This window comes from Helicoverpa zea, chromosome 17 (assembly GCF_022581195.2).
Source record: "Helicoverpa zea isolate HzStark_Cry1AcR chromosome 17, ilHelZeax1.1, whole genome shotgun sequence".
Taxonomy (NCBI): domain Eukaryota; kingdom Metazoa; phylum Arthropoda; class Insecta; order Lepidoptera; family Noctuidae; genus Helicoverpa; species Helicoverpa zea.
The window spans coordinates 8,380,870-8,399,916 of record NC_061468.1 but is presented as its reverse complement, the minus strand read 5'-3'; the positions used below and the strand labels follow the sequence as shown (position 1 = coordinate 8,399,916).

Sequence of the window (19,047 nt, the reverse complement as noted above, 5' to 3'; positions counted from 1 at the left end):
ATCTTAAATTTTACACAATTCGTAATATTGCGCAATTTTATTGATCGTCTCGGTTGTCCCTAGGATCTTGCAGATACGTAAATAAAAATATTTGTTGACTGTCTTGTAAATAAGGTTCTTTCATATGAAAATCAAGATTGGTTGGTAACTTATGTGATTTTCCCCCACTATTATATATTTTTGTTGTGATATCATTGTATATTTTTATTTTCATTCCATCATAAGTGATTAGAGTAACAATGTTTCATGTTGCGACAATTCCATTGATATTTTATATAAAAATGGCTGTACATTATATTTCGCCATGTGGATTTGAAGAAGGAGCCGAGGTAGATGAGAATTGTAATTATGTGCCAAAAGGCTAATTAGGCTGCCACACGTTAATGTTGTATAAAATTATTTAAAGAAAATGCCGAGACGAAGAGTGCTTTCAGGCAAGCGTATTATATTATTTCGCATAGGAACTTGCTTGCGATGAATATTTCAGAATTCTCAAATCGTCCTAACAAGAGCACCAGTGCGGCTATATAAAGCCGGGTCCAGACATGTATCATTTGCCCGATCCGATCACCGTATCCGTATCGTCGACGCGTATCACGATCGCATAATTATGTGGACGGATAATGATACGCGATCTCGATACGCGGGATATGCCGTTATGATACGGCCCGTCCCATGTCGTGTCGGTTTTTGTCCATCATATGGAGCAAATCGGACGCGTCCACAACTTGATAGATGCTTGATACGATACCTACGCAGATACGATACGGTGATCGGATCGGGCAAATGAGACATGTCTGGACCCGCCTTTAGATTGTAACATAATATCTGCTCAGCCACATTTATACTTGGTGCATCTTTTTCATTTTTAAGCGGGCTCGTATTCTTAAATCTTTATAAAAGATGTCGAAATGAATTGTAAATATTAGAAATCTCTAGAATGTAGTAGATTCTTATGGAAATTGTGTAAATGTACTTAGTTAATGTAATCCCAAAAAGACGAAGTCTTTATCAAGCTTGTCTGCGTCGGCTCCTTAAATGGTAGCTATGAAATTTTTATTATTTCAATAAAATTATTTTGCCTATCCATCATTGATATTTTAATTAAAACCCATATGTACGCCTTTTTCTTATATTTTATTCATATAAATAACAACAGAAAGAAACAAAAAAATCTCACTTAATTAGATAACAAATAAACTTAAAATATAAGTACTGTATTTTTCTTTAAATAATAAGCCAACTTCAATTAAACACAATTTCAACTTCAAGCATCGAGAGCTTGTGGGCAGTTCCCAAACGGTGCAATCGCCAATCAGCAGATCAGGATCGCATCATTTGGTTTTAAAATATAAAGGTCAAACTTATTTGTCCAAGTCCGTTGGTATGGGCAAAGTATAAGGAACTATAGTGCCTGTCTCACAGTCGAAATCTCTGTAGTCCAACAAATTGTTCATCTCAACGTGCTCCGACCAGTAATCTATGAACTTGGGGTTCAGAATGCCTTTCCAGTGCTGAAAGTGTAGAAAACAACATTCTGTAACATAGTATTTTCACTCTTATTGCTATTGCCTTATGTTCTTATGTACAAATGGAGTACGTAGGTAAGGTGTTTTTATACCCACCTACTTACCTATGTATTAATTTGCCTATCATTCGTTAATCCAAAACACAGGTTGTGGTGAAGGGTGGGCGTATTAAGGACTGAACGAATTTGGATTTTGGAAAAATCCCCATTTCCCTAAAGCTCTGTTCCAAGCTATAATGGAAATTTAGAATAATCCAGCAATGAACGAATCTGAGTCTAAAGAAGTAGGTACCTACCTAATTCAATGATGCGTGTATCTGTGAATGAGTACGGCGATAACGGTGTCTTTGTACCCAATTAAATGATTGACATGATGAAGTCAGATTCTGGCCTGCGGTCTGCCTTTGCAAGTCATAAATTGTTTCAACCTAATTTGCCCAAAATTACCGTGACACGAACAATCAAGCCGGTAATAAACCTGGTTTAATTTGTGAATCACGCTTGTCCGTGAAAATTGCGTAGGGTGCTCTAAATATGACAGTTGAATAGTTAGATTTTTTCAGGCAGGACTCAAGGTTTCAAAACAATGAATAATATTTCAATTGTTTGTGGTAATTTAAAAAAAATGTGCTACACGAGACGTACCTACTCAGATATTTTTAAAGAAAATTAGAAATAAGACATAGATTGAATGGTCTCGTTAATAGAATTCCCAAAGAGAATTCCACACGATTCAATAAAATCATCAACAAATTCATCAATCAAAGGATCTATATACCTAGCTCAATTCCAATATATGACGTTTAAACTTACATTGCGTGTATGCTGAACCCAGTAAATGAGAACGAGATGAGAATATAGCTTGGCAAGTTCCTTAGCTTTGCTCAGGTAATTGTATGCACGATGCTTTCTGCCGCTTATGTAGTTATAGTACGCGAACATTAGGCAATACCTACAAATTGAAACGGTTAGTAGGAACTTCCATCTCAGGTATAACTAAGGGGCCAACTAGACTAGACGATCAATTAAATTGCGCAATATATATGTGTAGTAAAAATGTATGCTAAAAATCATTGAGCAATTTTAAATATTAACGTTATTTTTTTAATCAAAACTCTTTCCGTAATATTGTGCAATTTAATAAGTAGGATAGATACATTCGAGTTCAACAGTTCTAGGGATGTCCCGCTGAGTAGGTAAAAAATCCTGGTTGAGTTTGATGACCTCTGAAAGGTCAGTCGCTGGCATTCTAGAATACTTGATGCAAGTGGGTGTACCATTTTTGTCGCAATTTTGGAAAGACTGTAAAAAGCTGTAGGTAATTCTCGAGTTAGGTACTGTTCTCGATTATTACTATAAGTGTCTAAACGACCAATAAAAATGTTGCCACCCCACCTTGTACGATAAATAGGAGTTTTGACACACACTTTCTCCATATCTTGAAACAATGACTTAATGTATTTTTCTAAAACCATAATTTTCTTTATGTTTCTGTTGTCCATCTGTCGAAAAATCGAAAAATTTAAGTGTGTATAAAAAAGTAAAATACAATCTGTTTCGACCTTTCTACAAATAAGGCGGAAATAATGAAAACCGTGTAAATTGTGTTCCTTCCTGATCGTTAATGATTTTTATTTAATTAAGCAACGAAAGTCAAGGCAAAGAACAATGTCAGACGTCCATAGTAACTTAGGCTCAATAAAAATATTTCATGTACAGTGAAAATTCTTACAGTTTTTTGTGTAGTTTAATGTCAGAAGCTTTTCTATGTTTTCCACTTTTGCATTGAACTTCTCAAAACCAAATTATTCAAACGAAAAACCTGAACTCGATAAACAAAGTAATTACTTATTAACATGATATTTTTTTTTGGAAAAGTTCTAGATAACAATTAACTATTTTATAAGAAGTTAGTATTTTATATGTAAATTATTGTAGTAAAGAACTTTGTGTACGTGAGAATTCAGTTTTAAAAGTTGATTGGGTGGGCCGAAACCTGACATTGTTCTTTTGCACCAGTGCACGGAAGCTGTGACGCGGGTGGTTCTGGATTTATTTATGAAGTCATAGGATGATACGTGGCGACGGAAATACTGATAGAAAAAAACTCAATCCAATGAATCAGGCATGTGAATTCCCGTATGTTATTAAAATCTCTGCCCTCGATACTAATGCTTTTGTCATGATTACTTACCTCCCTAACAAGAGTAATGAGAAGACCTTCTATCAGTCTCATGGAAATCATCATATTGAACTCATGCTTGCCTAACTTCATCGATAGCAGTTGTTTGATCTTCTCCTCCCATAAAATGGATCGCTCCCATGCACCTACTCTTATTGTTCTGGAATTGCACCAAAAGTTATTGATATGTTCTAGGCGAGAGGCCCCGACGAACAAAAGATTTTCAGGAAAGTTTTTTTAAATTTAGCCAATATTACAATTTCATGAAGGAGAGATTTCATAGGTGTCTAACCTAAGAATTGAAAATATTAGAAGATCATTTTGAAGGTAAAATTGCGATGTTCTTTGTGCAACGAGGATTATCGACTCAAGGTCACAAATGTTTCGTCGTATTAATAACTTACACCAGCCACATGCAAACGAAGAAATTCCAAGCTGCCTCCGGCGTTTTTGACCTCAATAGAGCGTCCCCTTTCTTCATGTAAAACTTCTCACAAGTATTGTACGACTCCACACAGTAACCCGTATCAAGAAGGATCACTATTGCATAGTAGTAATACCAAGTTTCGGCTGAAAATTAAGTAGCATTAAGATTTCGCGGTGGTTCTCCGGGAATACAAGGCTTGATAAGTATTATAACGACAATATAGTGTTATTTCCGTGTCAAAGGAAATTTATTAATTTGTCGATTCTGGTTGTCATAAATAATTTCAAAGATCAATCATTGAGATTTCAAGTCAAAGGATTGTAAAACTGGAATTAGTAATCGTTTCATGTAAAACGGGCAATCAATGAGAGACAGGCTGGAGGAGAAAGAAACATAAATTGTCCTCCTTCGGGCTCACGATAGGTTGAGACTTCTTTATACTTACAACACAAGTCATAATGGTCTGTCAAGTAGAAGAACTCCCGCATTATGGTGACCATGTCGTGTATCTTCAAGTCACTCAGGAGTAACTTCAGCATACAAAGTACGAGGGTCTCTCGCGTGTTCATCTCAGTCCGGCTAGTTAGCATGTGCATCACTGACAGTCCAAACTCGAGGCTTTCTATCTTTTTGCCGTTATCCACGCTAGAACATGAAAACAGTCCTCAAGATTCTATTGGTTAGAAGTACCTTTGCAGACAAGGTACTTATTAATTATATTATACCTACTTATAATACGCTACCATGTCATCTAGGTATATAACGGTATAAATTGTGGATACCTTACAGATAGAGCAAGTCTGCACACCTTGATAACTTATAAATACCTAAGTGATAAAGTTTACTAACTAGAAGAGAAATATGCTGGTGTACAGATAGCAGACTGCCGGCACTTCGGTAACATCCAACTGTCCGCGCTTGCGACGACACACCTCCATTGCTCTCTTCTCCAGTTTTTGGCACATCGAAAACTGTGCGGAGACAAAAAGCAAATAACAAATTTCCAAGTATTTGTTAAATTTTTACAGAATAGCTGTTAAATGATGTAACAGGGAAGATCTATGTTTAAAATGCAATTTACATATAATAAGTATTTACTTGTTGTTTTTGCCCATAATCTGCAATCATGCTTGCGTAGGCGACACACAGGAGCCGAAAGTTAGAGTTGGTTCGCAGAGCGAAGTGCAAACACCATTTGGCTGCCAGAGTTGCATTTGCTGGTTCTTTTGATTCCTAAAAGATATAATATTTATCTCAATAAAGAAGCACTTCTAAAACAACAATTTTTTGGGCAATTTATTGCTGCTAACAGTCGTTTCACCTTAACATTATTCGAATAAACGATCCATATTTTTACCGACTTGCATGTCAGGGTCGCGTTTGTTAAACCGCTTAGAATCGTAAAATCTTTCAAATCGATGTTGCTATGCATTGATTTTCCGTCAAGAGTCTCAATGAAAATTCATTTGGCGACCTCCATTTATAAGTTTGTAAACTACCTACCAATGGTAAATGCTCGTCATTTTGCCATGGGTTTACGTTTAGAAGATTTTCTATTTATTTATCTTACCGTAAACAGCCTGTACAATCTAAAAAGCGTTACAGCGATGTCTTCATAGAAATGACCGATGATACCACTGTCTCTCTCGATATAGAGGTTTGGAGCCACGTAAAGAGCCATCACTTGATGGAAAGAAGCTCCCATGTTACACATTTTTACCATGTGCCTGAAAATATGTAATGTTTGAATGAACATTACTTGAGTACAATAGTACTCTTAAGGCAGAAAGTAAAAAAAATATTGCATCGTACTCTTCTTCGACATAAATAGGTAGTGAGCTTTTTTTGCACAGATATTATGAGAAGACTGATGTACTACGCGAAAAATGTGGTAGGTACTACATCATCATCAGCCTATTGCTGTCCACTGCTGGACATGGGCCTCTCCAAGTGCACGCCACTGAGATCGATTTTCGGCTTCTCGCATCCAGCTCCTAGGTACTACATAAGGAGGAAATATTTTATTATTTGGTTGTATCGTAAAGGGACTCATCGTAAAAAAATATTGACCACTACCAATCTAGTCTGTTTATATTTTTTATCTTAAAGTTCGTAACTTACTTAGAAGTAGGAAACGGGTGCCGATACAGTTTCATAGCATGTAGAAGCTGGTTTCTGGCTTCGTCATAGTCTCCGGACTCCAGCATACAGATTCCTCGCAAGGAACATACGCTTGCCATGTAAAATTCTCTCACCCATTTCTTGTTCAGGCTCTTGGGGAAGAAGTTTTCGTTCTAGAAATCAAAGCAAATGTTAATGAGATAGAAATTAGAAAAAGGTAGTGTTATTGAACGACTTCAAGCAGCAATATTCGCAAAAAAGGTTGCAGTGAGGGTTTCTATAAAATAATAATCATTTTTCTAATGCCCTTTTCAGAGAGAGGATCTATATATTTTTTCCAACTCGAGGACGCTTTGAACACTGCAGGTCTCACCTGAACAAAAGTCTCAACTTCAAACAGCAAACGTACCGCCTGTGGTATGTTCGTGTTTATGGTGATGCACAAATCTGTGTACTCCATATACGCTTCGAACAGTTTCTGGTATTCCCCTGAAATGTCAATGTTAAGCGATAGCTTAAAACGCGGGAACAAAAGTTTTTTTTCACGCACGGGCAGTCCATGGTAAGCTATTAATTAACAATCTGGTTATGGGAGCAAACACAACTGATAAACAACATATTATGTAGGTACATGTTTATGAATACATATAACAACACCCAGACCACAGCCAATAAGCATGCTCATCACACAAACGTTGACCATACCGTAGAATCACACCTGTGACCTCAGGATCGGCAGTGCCGGACGGACTTCCTAATTTTTAGCATTTTAAGAGCTAAGAATAAGAAAATCTTGGTTTTGCTTACCAGCTCCTCGGCAATGGTCAATAACCTGACTGTAGACACACAGCAGGATGGACAGACATTCACAATTTTCCAGCTCCAACGAGGAGAATGAGCGAACACGCTTGTGCTTCGTGTAAATCTGCTTCGACGGTTGCATTGACTGGTTTTCTGAAGAAGATCCACCGAAATAATTACCACGTTTATGTAAACTTCAAAGAAATTAGTAATTAGAGACAGTGTGAATAAAATTAATGTATTACCAATAATACGACTCATCAAGTTGCCTTCAGTTTCCAACAGTTCGTAACTGGTTAAGTCTGTGGGAGTGGTGATCTAAAAAATACAAGCAAGTTAATCCTTCACCAATTATCAGACTATAATTAACCGTTATAATAGTTCAGGAATCGACTTTCTTGAGTTAGGGTTTTTTTTCTCATTGGTATGTTCAATAATGTAGATCTGTTTTGCATCCTGGCTTTGGATGGTTGGTTGGACAGTTCTGTTCTGTTTTAGTGATTAGGTAAATTAGAGACCTACCGCATAGTCCGTATTACGCTCGTGTGCATAGTATAAGTTAGCATTGTCTTCGCCGGCCAGTCTGGCTTCAGCACTTAGGGCACTTATCTGCAGACGCGTCCGTTTTAGATCCTCTGTCTCTTCGATGAGACCCTGAATAGTACAGACATAGATATTAGTGAAGATAAAGAAAAAGCTTTGTAATTAACCAGTGGTGGACAGCTTGGAACAGTGAAGTGCGGCAAAATTTTACCCCCAACACAAATTTGTTTTTAATTTTATCCCCAACGCGATAAGGAACGACCGAGTTAGGAGTTTAGGAGTGTTAATGACGTTCAATAGTTTTACGAAAGTGACTTTTCAAAGAAAGAAAGAAAGAAAGAAAGAAAATCCATTTATTTCGAACACACGAATGACGCAAGAAACAAATAAGTAAATATGGCACAAAACAAACAATACAGTGAACATAAAAAGGAAAAAAGAACGCTGCAATTGCGTCACTCGTGCGTGAAAGGGACAGCGCTCAGCATAAATGCTGTATCTCGCGCACGCAGGCACGAGACAACAGCGCTGGTTTTCAGCGCTGACCCAAAGAACACGTGCTAGCTAGAAGTGGATGGATCTTTCAAGTATGTTTGGTTCTTGTTTTTTATTTAGTGAGCTTAATTGGTACCCACATCATCACAGCGCAATCCTAGAAGTTTCGAGAAGCATCCAGCGCCGCAGCTGCTGCATCGCCTTGTATAGCGCTCCAGGTATAGCAAGGCACGGGTGTGCATCTCATGCTGTTGACAAAATTGTTGTTTAATTTATATATTCACCATAATTTTTTTCTTTATGATCATAGATTTGATAGGCCCGTTTTCGTCGAGTTAATGGATCCCAGAATTTACACTCGTGTTTTTCAGAATTCGTCTACGAAAGTATACAGGGTGTATCATTCATAATCACATTAAATTCTATCGCATATACTTTATGATATTCTATGGCGAATTGTAAAAAAAATAACCTAATCCATTCAGTGGTTTAACCACAGGAGTCATTTTTCGTTTTTATAATTTACAACATCATGTGTAAAGCAGAGATAATGTTAGGAGAATCGAATGTTTTGATCAGTTGACAGCTGTCAGTTTTCAAGGGAGAATTTCAGTTGTTTGTAATGGTTGACTTTTATATGGTGTTCTAATTTTCGCACATTTTTATTCTATTTACTTTGTTTGAAAAATGCATTTTTTTATTTTTACGAATTTTTCTTTTTTCTTTGTGTTAATCGACATATATTAACCAGTATATTAACGCATTTCATTTAATGTGATTGTGAACGACACACCCGATATATTGGTAGGTGAGTTTTACCTTCTGACTCTCAGTCAACATCTCGTAAGTGGTTGTTCTGAAGAGGGAGTGACGAAACTTCATGTAGCCGCAGAACGCGTACATTGGCAGATCCCGGCAATTCGCTACGAGCAGACATTTATAAACCTTAAAAATTTTGACTTATTACACGAAAACCTCGACAAGTACTTGGTAGTTACCTACCTATCTTAGCCATGTATCTACAAAGCTACGTTCGGGCATACTACATATATGTAATCTTTTGTTTCATGTTTTCTCTTGTAAGTCGCTCGGTAAAATGGCATCTTGTCAAAGCCACCATATGTTACGCCTAGCATACTCGTACATTTAACCTTTCTAACTCCAGTATATCTTACCAACTTAACTTGAAGAGATATTGAGAAACTTACGAGGCTGTCTGGTGCCCAAACACGCGCAATACGGAGGCTTGGGATTCGGTAGAGCAGGTGCCGGGTGCACCAACACCAGTGACGTGTCATTAGTGAAGTCTCCACCTTCGCATTCCAACACTCGGATCACGAACAGTTTTGCTACAGCTGTCAAAAGTACAGACAGGGGTAAGTCTATGTATAGTAAAGTTAGCTCTAAAAAGAACCTCTCGGAATTGTGGGATTTTTCAAAAAAATACCGCGCAAGAAGTACTTAGTAGATGTCTGATCTGACATCTCTTGAGAGAGCGCTCGTAGAGCGCTGATGATTTTGAGAGTTTTTGTCCAGCTTAAGAAATAACAAATCAGAGACCATAAAAAGTATTCTGAGCCAAAAGATGGGGTTGATGATCACGATTTGAAGGGACATTTGAAGGCTTTGGATCTATTCTGAAAGATATATTATGATAGATATATAATGATAATACCTTGAGCAACTTTCCTAGGACAGTCGCTTTGTAATAAATTCAGCAACATTCGTCTTGAAAACACATCGCCGAGTACCGAACCACATTTCAGTAGCATCTTCTCAAATGGCGTCAATGAGTCGTATGTTTTCAGGATAATTGCTACAAAATAAAGGACGTGTCAAACGATTGTAGAGATTTATTTTACATTCAGGCCACCTAAAGGCTTTGAATTTACATAGATACGCGTTAAAAGACCGTTTCTATCTAGCAATCTTTTGAGAACTTGTCTGTCACTAAATACGTAATAGTATCCTTAGGCTTGGCGTGCCACGTTGAACGCAGAAGATCAGATTACAAAAATAATAGTTCCATAAAGATGCTTACCATCCATAGCCATATCGACTTTCATATCTTCGAATGTGTAGGAGTCTGCCAACACGGCCACTTGAATCATTTCACCGTCTCCGTCGGCTAGATGATTTTCCTGCCTGCTAGTGCTTATCATGCTGTAGATACTCTGAAATAACCAAATAAGATATTATAGCAAAACAGTCTGCGAGCACACATTATTTTCGATCACTAAGTTGTAGCTTTAAAGTCTGAAATAGCGTGGTTATTAACTCTTATTTCTTCTCTGCTCTGCAGTGGTACAATGAAAACCTTGATGATGATGGAAAATATAAGTTCTGAACTTATTTTGTCATCCAATAAGACCAGTAAGGTCTCGACCATCAATGGAAGATCATGTATCTAATGAATTTAGGTGGCCCTGTTACGTAACATAAGTATACAAGGATTTGGACTTTAGCATTGAAAGCTCTTTTAATCAAGGCCTGTTCTTGTCATAATCTTCTTCACCTGAAAACTATGTTTCCGTGGCATTTCTTCGTCTTCAAATTCAATGGCTTTATGCAGCAAAGAAATGGCGGGCATCACTGTCCCTGGCTTCTTCTGCGCTTCATGGCGTGATAGGGTTACAATAGTCAAAGCACCTCTCTGCACTAAGGCTATCAAGAAGTTCTGGATCCAACCTGGCAACCCACCACTTGCGCTCTCGATCACCCTGGAAATTATATGTATGTAATAAGACAAATGTCTAGAGAACTAATACTTCGATTGCTTTTAGGTAACCAACTGGTGGTGTTCCTTGATAAAAAAAAACAATAAGAGCAAAACCAACCATATTTTCTTAATATTACAAATGTACCTAAGAGTTGGTTTGATTGTTCGCGTGAGATAGGCAACATTTTATCTAATTGCGGAATGAAGTCGCAGGCTGTTTGGTACTTTTAAACTTAATATCCTATGTTGTCAATTTCGAGATTTATAAATAAGAACAAGTGATTACTTCTCCAAATCTGCTGGTATGGCCTGCACGTCTAGTAGTTGACAGGCCAGGGCAGCGTGGTATGTGCGGTCGATACTAGCCAGTTTTACCTTTTGTATCATGTTGTTAGCTAGACAATTCTTGGCATTAGCTGAAATAAGTATTGGGAACTAGATAAAAAAAGTCCTTGTTTAAAAAGTTCGAATGTCACTGCTTAATTTCATCCCTTTCTCTATTCTATTGCTTTCAAATCTAAGGAGCTGCGTATCAGTGTTTTCGTAGGTCGAATGTTATGTCGAATCATACGTATCATTGTGTCAAAGTATTGCGTTAAGCACGTTACAATGCGGCAGCCACAACTCCTCATATTTGAAAGTAATTTGAGGTTTGTCCAAGACACGTTATAAAAATGAAGTTTTACCAGACATATTTCTCGGATCTGTGATGGACAAGATGAATAATATAAACTTAGTGTCCATTAGGACTAGTAGGAGACGCCAAGACTCTTCGTCCATGAATTGACATTCTTCTATCGCAACAATCGATAGATTAATTAAAACCTGGAAAAGAAGGTTACTGTTACAAAGGTCAGAAAGATGGATTACATGAGTTAGAAAAACTACAAGTACTTATTTAAGGCTTTTCCTGCCTATATCACCAATTTCTAATTAAACATCAGCTCTTTGAGGCAATGTTAATTACCTTTCTACACAAATCCTGCACGACGCTCTTGACAGTGAATTCACATAATATATCACCGTCGTATACGAAATCTTCTGGCAAATGGAATTGGCAGTCAAATATGACGTTGATGCCATATATCTGAAGCGGTGATAGTTTATCCACAAATATACTAAAAGAAGAAAAAGTAGGGATGTTATCAACTAAGAAAAAATCCGCAGGTCACACAAGTCTAAAAAAGCCAATACTTAAGAGTTGTCAAAAACCTAGGTACGTACCTCTGCCTTATTTTGTTCTCCTTGTTGTCTCTCATGGTCCGTAAACTGCCTCTTCTGAAATATTTACCCATAATCTTCCGGAATAGACGAAATGGTACCTGTAAAAAAGTTGTCAACCGTAGACTTGTTTTGGGTTCGAAAATCGTGCATCTGGTGTTTTAGGTAGGTACAGTAATTTAATAAGAATTTCCGGAAAACTTATACAAGGTATCAGTAAATCCTAGGTAAGTATCAGTAAATCCGTACATACCTTGTCATTTTCCGTAAGCAGTATTTTCTCTTTACGTATGAAGTCCGGTGTGACATACAGACATTCATCCACTAAACGAGTTTTGCCCACGAGCGAAGGACCCTGGATATCATTGAATTGAAATGATTTTTTTTTTTGCCAGAATATAGGTACAACATGATGAAATATTAAATAATCAAAAGAGGTAGAAAAGTTTTGGGGTAAGGAACACCGGGATTGTTGGTGCACTTTGGAAGACCTGTGATGCTCAGCCGCCATCAATGGACTGATATTAATGGTAAATTAAGAAACAAATTATGAATAAAAATGATAATGAAGCAATAAGTAAGCTACAGTAAGAGCTATAAGAAGTGGAGTACGTCATAGTAAGTATGTATATAAGTAGGTACTAACAGTAAAAGCTATTCCATAAATGTGGTCCCGGTAGCGAGTGAATGACTTATTCTGTTGTTCCAGCGCATTCTGAAGGAAAGTCTTGTATTTGCGCATTTCATCGTTGCGGCCCAGGATCGGGTGCCGGCTGCCTGGCGGGTGTTCCGGCCACCTACGTGAAAATTGAGGCAGAATTTATTGGTAAGAAGCTTTTAGCGTGGATAAATCGAAATAAAAACGTTGATTTTGAATCAAGAATCAGTAGGGCAGCGAGGAAGTGTCCACCCAGCCAAGTCTACATAAATATGTTCGCTCAACGTTAGTGTGTGAGTACATAATAAACAGTTGATATACTTAGCTCTAGTACCAGCACAATCAGTGCTCCTACAGCCCTTTTTAGCTTAATATTATTCTGAAATGGGTACTAACCCAGCACGATTAAATTCATACACGGGTCCCGGTTTAGCTATACCCTTCAAAGGTCTATGTTCCAGCTGCTTGAAGTATTCTTGATCAATTTTGCTTCTAAGAAATGTCTCCTTATCGCAAGTAACTTTATCCTGGTAGGCCATCATCAATCTTGCCGCCTTTAAAAAAAGACAAAGATTAATTTAAAACTGTACTGTCCAGATATGCTGTCCAAAAAGTCTAGGCAATTTTTGTTGTCGATGCTCTTAATCCCCGCAAAGATACTTCGTGTTGCACTTTGAAATATTATAGCAAAAAATATGTCAAAAGGATCCACCCTTACCGCCCCTTTGCTGCTTGGTGGAGGTGGTCTATGCCTCATCATCGGATTGTCATAGAGGTTATAATCACCTTATTGACTGCTGGTCCAATGACAGTGTATTCTCTTCGCAGAATGTGGCCAACGACACCGCAATATGTTGTCCCTGTGCACGATACAAATATTTTACAAGTTTCTTCGTGACACCTCACTTAAAGCATTTTATGAATTTTGTTTCTATCATCTAGCTAGTAGGTCAATGAGCAGCACCTCCTAGTTTCGCAGACCAACCATGATACAGTCCCCAGTAAATCATCATTTCCCGGGCCTTTTAACAATTATGTTGCGGTCGTCGTCCAACCTCGGATTCGGCTGAGTACCAGTGTTTTACAAGGAGCGACTGCCCTATCTGACCTCCTCAACCCAGTTACCCGAGCCAACCAATACCCTTTTGTAAAACAGTCTCCAGTAAATGACTTTAGCATATTGCGACTACATACCCATGACCGGCTTTTATATTTAGCTTACCAGAAGTAACTCCAATAGAAGTGCTTATAATCTTCTCGTCAACCATTTTCTCTTTAATCTCGTAGGCACAGAGCAGGGCGTGTTGAGCTTCATCCTCGTGGCTCAGACCTCTTAGACCAAAGACTATAAGCACCATCATGTCTTTGTCGAACATCGATACCTTGTTTACTAGCCCTCCTAGTTCTGATGTCACTCTACAACATATTACGTAATACTTAGGTATATAGTAAGCTGATCTTAAATTCTACATACAAGAAACTATACTTCTTGAGACCTCTAAATAAATATTGTTTCTTTGAAATAACCTTATCGTAACCGCCTGACAGACAAACATTATTATAGCGATCGTTCCGCTAATTTCTCATTTTTTCAAAGATAATTCTTAGTGTCTTTAGTGAGGGAGTGGAGGTGAATGATTAAGAAAGCCTGACTTCCTCGACTTGAAGAAAAGAAAAAAAAGCAATAAGAGTCTTCAATTTACCCTGAATTAATACCTAAACAAAACGTGATAGGTACTACACAACTATTTGGTCTACCTTGAAACATCCTTATAAACTGTATCAACAAGATCGATCAGTGACTCCGGAGTGACAGTTTTAGTAATAATATTGAGGAACACGACGACCACGCGACGGACTTCTGTTAGGAAGTCCATAGGCTCATCATTGTCAACTGCGCGAAGAACAGGGGTGGCCATGAAACGTCGCAGCCCTGGGGACCACGAGTTTCTCACTGCTTCGATCACGGCTGGTCGAACTAAAATAAAACATAAAGGAAATCTAGAAATCCAGTAGGTATTTTATTTATATATAAGCATGGAGTAGCTGATGTGTTTTCTATATAGGTCTCGTACCTACATACATAATTATAAGTGAATTCTCAGTAGCAGACAAATTATTACTAATACGCACAAAGGTAACGAGTTTGTAAGTACCTAATGGAATTTAAATATCCGATAAGTCCCCTAAAAAAATATTCAAAAATATTCTACTGATTTAATTCTTGCTGATTAGAAACAACTTACGTGAAAATTCCTTAAAAATAATACCCGCTGAAGGGTCTCCTGTCGTCCCTGAGAATCTGGTCTCGGCCTGCTGATGACTTGATGGAAATCCTACTGTATCCGAATCTGAAATGCAGTATGCAGGATACGTAATACATAACACCTAGTGTTATTGATATAGATACCTACTATACTAGGTATCATAAATAAGATTGTATTAGTTTTTGTAGCAAATAGTAAAAACCAGACCTACATATCCGTTTTGAAAAATTGTTTTAAAGTAATCGTTTCACAGCTCATTTGTCGAAAAGGCTTTGGACTGTGCTGAGTAAGTAGTTCTTTCGAGGTGCGGGTGAAACGGCTGGTGGAAGCAAGGAAACTAATGTAGGTAAGTCATTTGCACTAACTAAGAAGCTATTGGATTAATTGTGCACTCACAACTTCTTTCTCCCAAATGTTCTTGGAGTTTTTCGACTCTTTTCCATGACGCTCCCACTCCTAGGACCTAAATGACGAAGAAATGGAATCGGTTACCTACAGTCACTATACCAAAGGGAAGTTTATATTTCTAACACGCTTATATAAGCTTCGCCTGTACCTAACTAAGTATGTAAGAAAATCTTGGAATCTTAATTTGACTCACTTCCCGGTCTTCGATTATTATGTCATTTTTTTCTTAGATCTCAGATCTCACATCCATGTGTCCATTATGTAAACCTACCTACATCATTTTGTTACCCAAAGCAAATCAAACCTTAGTATGCCTCCCATCACCGCAAGGCTGCGTCCAATACTCAGCTTCATTGACATACATCCAGGCGCTGGCTGCAGTCAGCACATCGCCAGACTTGGACATATACTGAGCCATCTTCACGTCCCACACTGGCTGGCCGATGATCACGAAGCTGGATGAACTGGACTGGAGTAGATGCTCGTCGCCGATTATGGAGAAGTGGGACAGACCAGCTGATATTGCCACTTTTACTGTGTTGGGGAGATGAGAGTTTATTTTTTGGTGGGTTTGGTAGATAGTTTTTGTGCTGACAGTAGGTACTTTGGGCCTACCCATACAGCCATTTTTGGTCGCAGATATGATAAAGATGTAACAAGTCGCAACAGTTTCGTAACTGATACGACACAACGTGACTGTGTAGGGATTAGCTTTTGTGAGTTGTAACGGTTCAGTAAAAATGTGACGGAAACTAGATTCAGTAACTTTGTGTGGTCGCTGTGTCGATACTTTACAGCTTAATTTGTAACCACACATTTTAGAAACTTTGCGTTTGGTTTGTAACCAGTGTGCAATGTTGACACAATTGTGTTGTAACTGGGTAGTAACATGTGTAGTCGATGTTCCAGAACACTTTAACAATAACTTGCATATATAAAAACATGACGAGAGCCAGTTATTCTCAAACTGTCTATGTTTTCTGCCATTATCAACCATTTAATGAAATTTAAAATGAGTAAACAACCAAAAACCTTACGTAAATTCCGATGGACTTCAACTTTTTACAGAAGAGTAAAAGAAATAAGTACGTCCCAAAATATCTCAAGTACCTAATTGTACTCGTACACAAGTTTTTTTTTTTTATTATAATACCTAATATTTTTTTCATGATGTGCATTGTTGGTAGGGCACATTGACGGATACCCATTTTATTGAACTTAAAACTTATTCTTTTCTAGGCCATTTACAGGAAAACAGTACGGAATTTAGTGGAGGAGCTTAGTGGTATAGTCCCTAGTGCCAAAGTTTCAACTTTCGAGCTCCAAATCGCTGTTTTTTCGTTTTCTCGGCCAAAACAAGACGTCTTCGTCTTTAACTCAAGTACTCGGCACAAGCGATATTAATTCTGATGAGCCTCCTTTGGTTAGAACAATGAAAAAAGGCATCTTGACTTGATAAAAACTTTGGGAAACACTGTAACCAAATATTAAGAGAAACCATCTTAAAAATCTAGTAATTTTGTAACAATTTACCGTAACATGTCGACACGTGTCGACACATTATCGTAACTTTGTGACTAGTTGCGACGAGCATATTTTTCATAACAAACATCAAAAATGTTTTTTCATAGTTCATTATTTATCAATTTTATGAGTAAATCTTGCTAAAATAATTTGTATTAGGATTAAAATATTTGATATTGTATTTAAATGGAAGCTTTTAAGCACTCGATGTGCATAATTTTATATTTTTATTTTATTTAACAAAAGTTTTTCTTTCGCCAGAATTATGAAAACATGATATTACGGTGGCGCGTTGGAAATATCAACATATTCAAAGAAATTACACAGTAAACTTTTTTTCCCAATAAGATTTGAGCATTATAAACCATATTAATTAATAAAAACTAAAACTTTGTTAACTTACCTTGAGTTCATCAACTCAAGGTAAGTAAACCATCATTATGGGATTTCTTGTATTTTGTATTCGTCGTGTCACTCACGCACGAGCCAACGAAATTGATCGAACGAATGAATGATTGAATGATTAGTGCTAACTCCGGTTAAAATATGGTAACAATGTAACGACACGGCGACGTAAATTAGAAACCAAATGTTACTTGTTTATTGTGTCGAGATCTTCCCCATTTTTAGTTGCAGCGACGGCGCTAACACGGAACGTCGACGAGATTATGTTTCGAGATAGATCAGTGTCGACGCTAAGTGTCGAAACGGTTACGTTAAGTTCGCAAAAATGGTTATATGGGTACAGATTATATTATACTAATAGCAGTCACTACGTAGCTAGCCAGTAGCTAGGTACCTACCTTCTGGCCACAATTAGGTCTTACTTTTTTACCTCTACAGTAGCTGTCACCTAAAGATATTGTGCTGTTGTAAAGTACCTAGCACACCTATAAATTAACCCTAGCTACTTAGAACTTTGGTTTTTGAAACTGAATGTATCATGCTCATTAATTCAGCTCATTAATTCACAGTCTTCTTACAACGTGGATCAATTACCTATTTTAACCAGATAATTCTGAATTTTAGTTAAGATGAAAACTCACCCTTTAAGATAACACCAACGTCAGTAGCAAAATGTCCATAATTCTTTTGAATAATGAGGCCGCAATCAATGGCACTATGCACCACATCTTGCATCGACAATTTAGCTGTTTTCTTCCACATGGACAGGAAAGCGTCTCCAGAGAACTTGAGCACATCTCCGTGGTGAGTCAGAATCTCTTGGACCATTGCCCCGATGTAGGAGTTCAAGACTTTAGTCAACCTCGACGGTCCACCGCGACCAGACGTAGTGTATTTTTCGCAAAGGTCCGTGAAACCTTCAAGTTAATAATTTTGTAGTAAATTGTTGCTATTTCATTATATTTTGTGCGTACATTATCTACCTACTTATTCTATCTACATATGTAGGTACATAGAGTTGCCTAGTTGGATATCATTATGCTACCTATAAACGTCTATAATTCTGCATAAAACGCCTGAAGGATTCTCAGAGCAATACTTAGGTACCCAGCGAAAGTTATCAGTACTATAGTTCGGCCATTCAGAGAATGCGTTCCTGACACGTCGCGATTGAACTGACGACGTAATAACATTCATTGATTATTGATATAATAATGTTGTTTTAATGCTCCTCAATTGTTAAAACGGTAAACAACCAGCAAAAATATTTTTATCGTAACTGCAACGCCATTGCAAAGTTACGTCGTCAGTTCAATCGCGACGTGTCAGGAACGCATTCTCTGAATGGCCGAACTATAACAATAGATAGGATATCTTCGAATCATGAAGTACCTACACTTGATTCGAAGATAGGTTAATCTAGACAGTTTGCTTTTGGTAGCTCTTACTTCAAACAATTGATATAGGTACCCACCAGAAATATCACAGAACATGAGTGCAGTGTCGTAGCTCCTTACAGAATAATCACAATGCTTGTAAATGATCTCGTCTGGCACCATGGAGGCTATGATGCCCATTCGAGCCGCCTCTGACATAGAATTCATATTGCTTTTGCTATCCAGGCTAGTAAAAATAGATAAATGGTTTAGTTCATACACTGAAAAGATACCTATAGCAGCGGTTCCCGAATTCTTTTGGCTTCGGAACCCTTTTCGTTTCACCATTTTTCGGCGGAACCTTAGCTTAAG

General features: G+C 37.6%; 1 protein-coding gene across 1 annotated transcript; it reads right to left on the bottom strand.

Moving 5' to 3' along the window:
* Positions 1-1,139: 1,139 nt before the first annotated feature.
* LOC124638503 (adenylate cyclase type 10-like) lies at positions 1,140-18,864 on the bottom strand. Its single transcript, XM_047175476.1, has 35 exons — positions 18,774-18,864; positions 17,941-18,216; positions 15,675-15,904; positions 15,359-15,425; positions 14,942-15,046; positions 14,454-14,673; positions 13,918-14,111; positions 13,482-13,555; positions 13,092-13,249; positions 12,684-12,834; positions 12,291-12,392; positions 12,041-12,138; positions 11,784-11,934; positions 11,503-11,641; positions 11,103-11,232; positions 10,613-10,817; positions 10,139-10,271; positions 9,773-9,913; positions 9,306-9,452; positions 8,917-9,020; positions 8,238-8,345; positions 7,582-7,713; positions 7,305-7,377; positions 7,066-7,212; positions 6,632-6,747; positions 6,259-6,431; positions 5,708-5,864; positions 5,236-5,370; positions 4,987-5,108; positions 4,583-4,782; positions 4,115-4,280; positions 3,723-3,870; positions 2,924-3,030; positions 2,342-2,480; positions 1,140-1,514 (listed from the first exon to the last, which is right to left on the bottom strand). The coding sequence occupies exons 1-35, from the start codon at positions 18,856-18,858 to the stop codon at positions 1,365-1,367; spliced, it is 4,983 nt and encodes a 1,660-aa protein (XP_047031432.1). The 5' UTR covers positions 18,859-18,864; the 3' UTR covers positions 1,140-1,364.
* Positions 18,865-19,047: the final 183 nt, after the last annotated feature.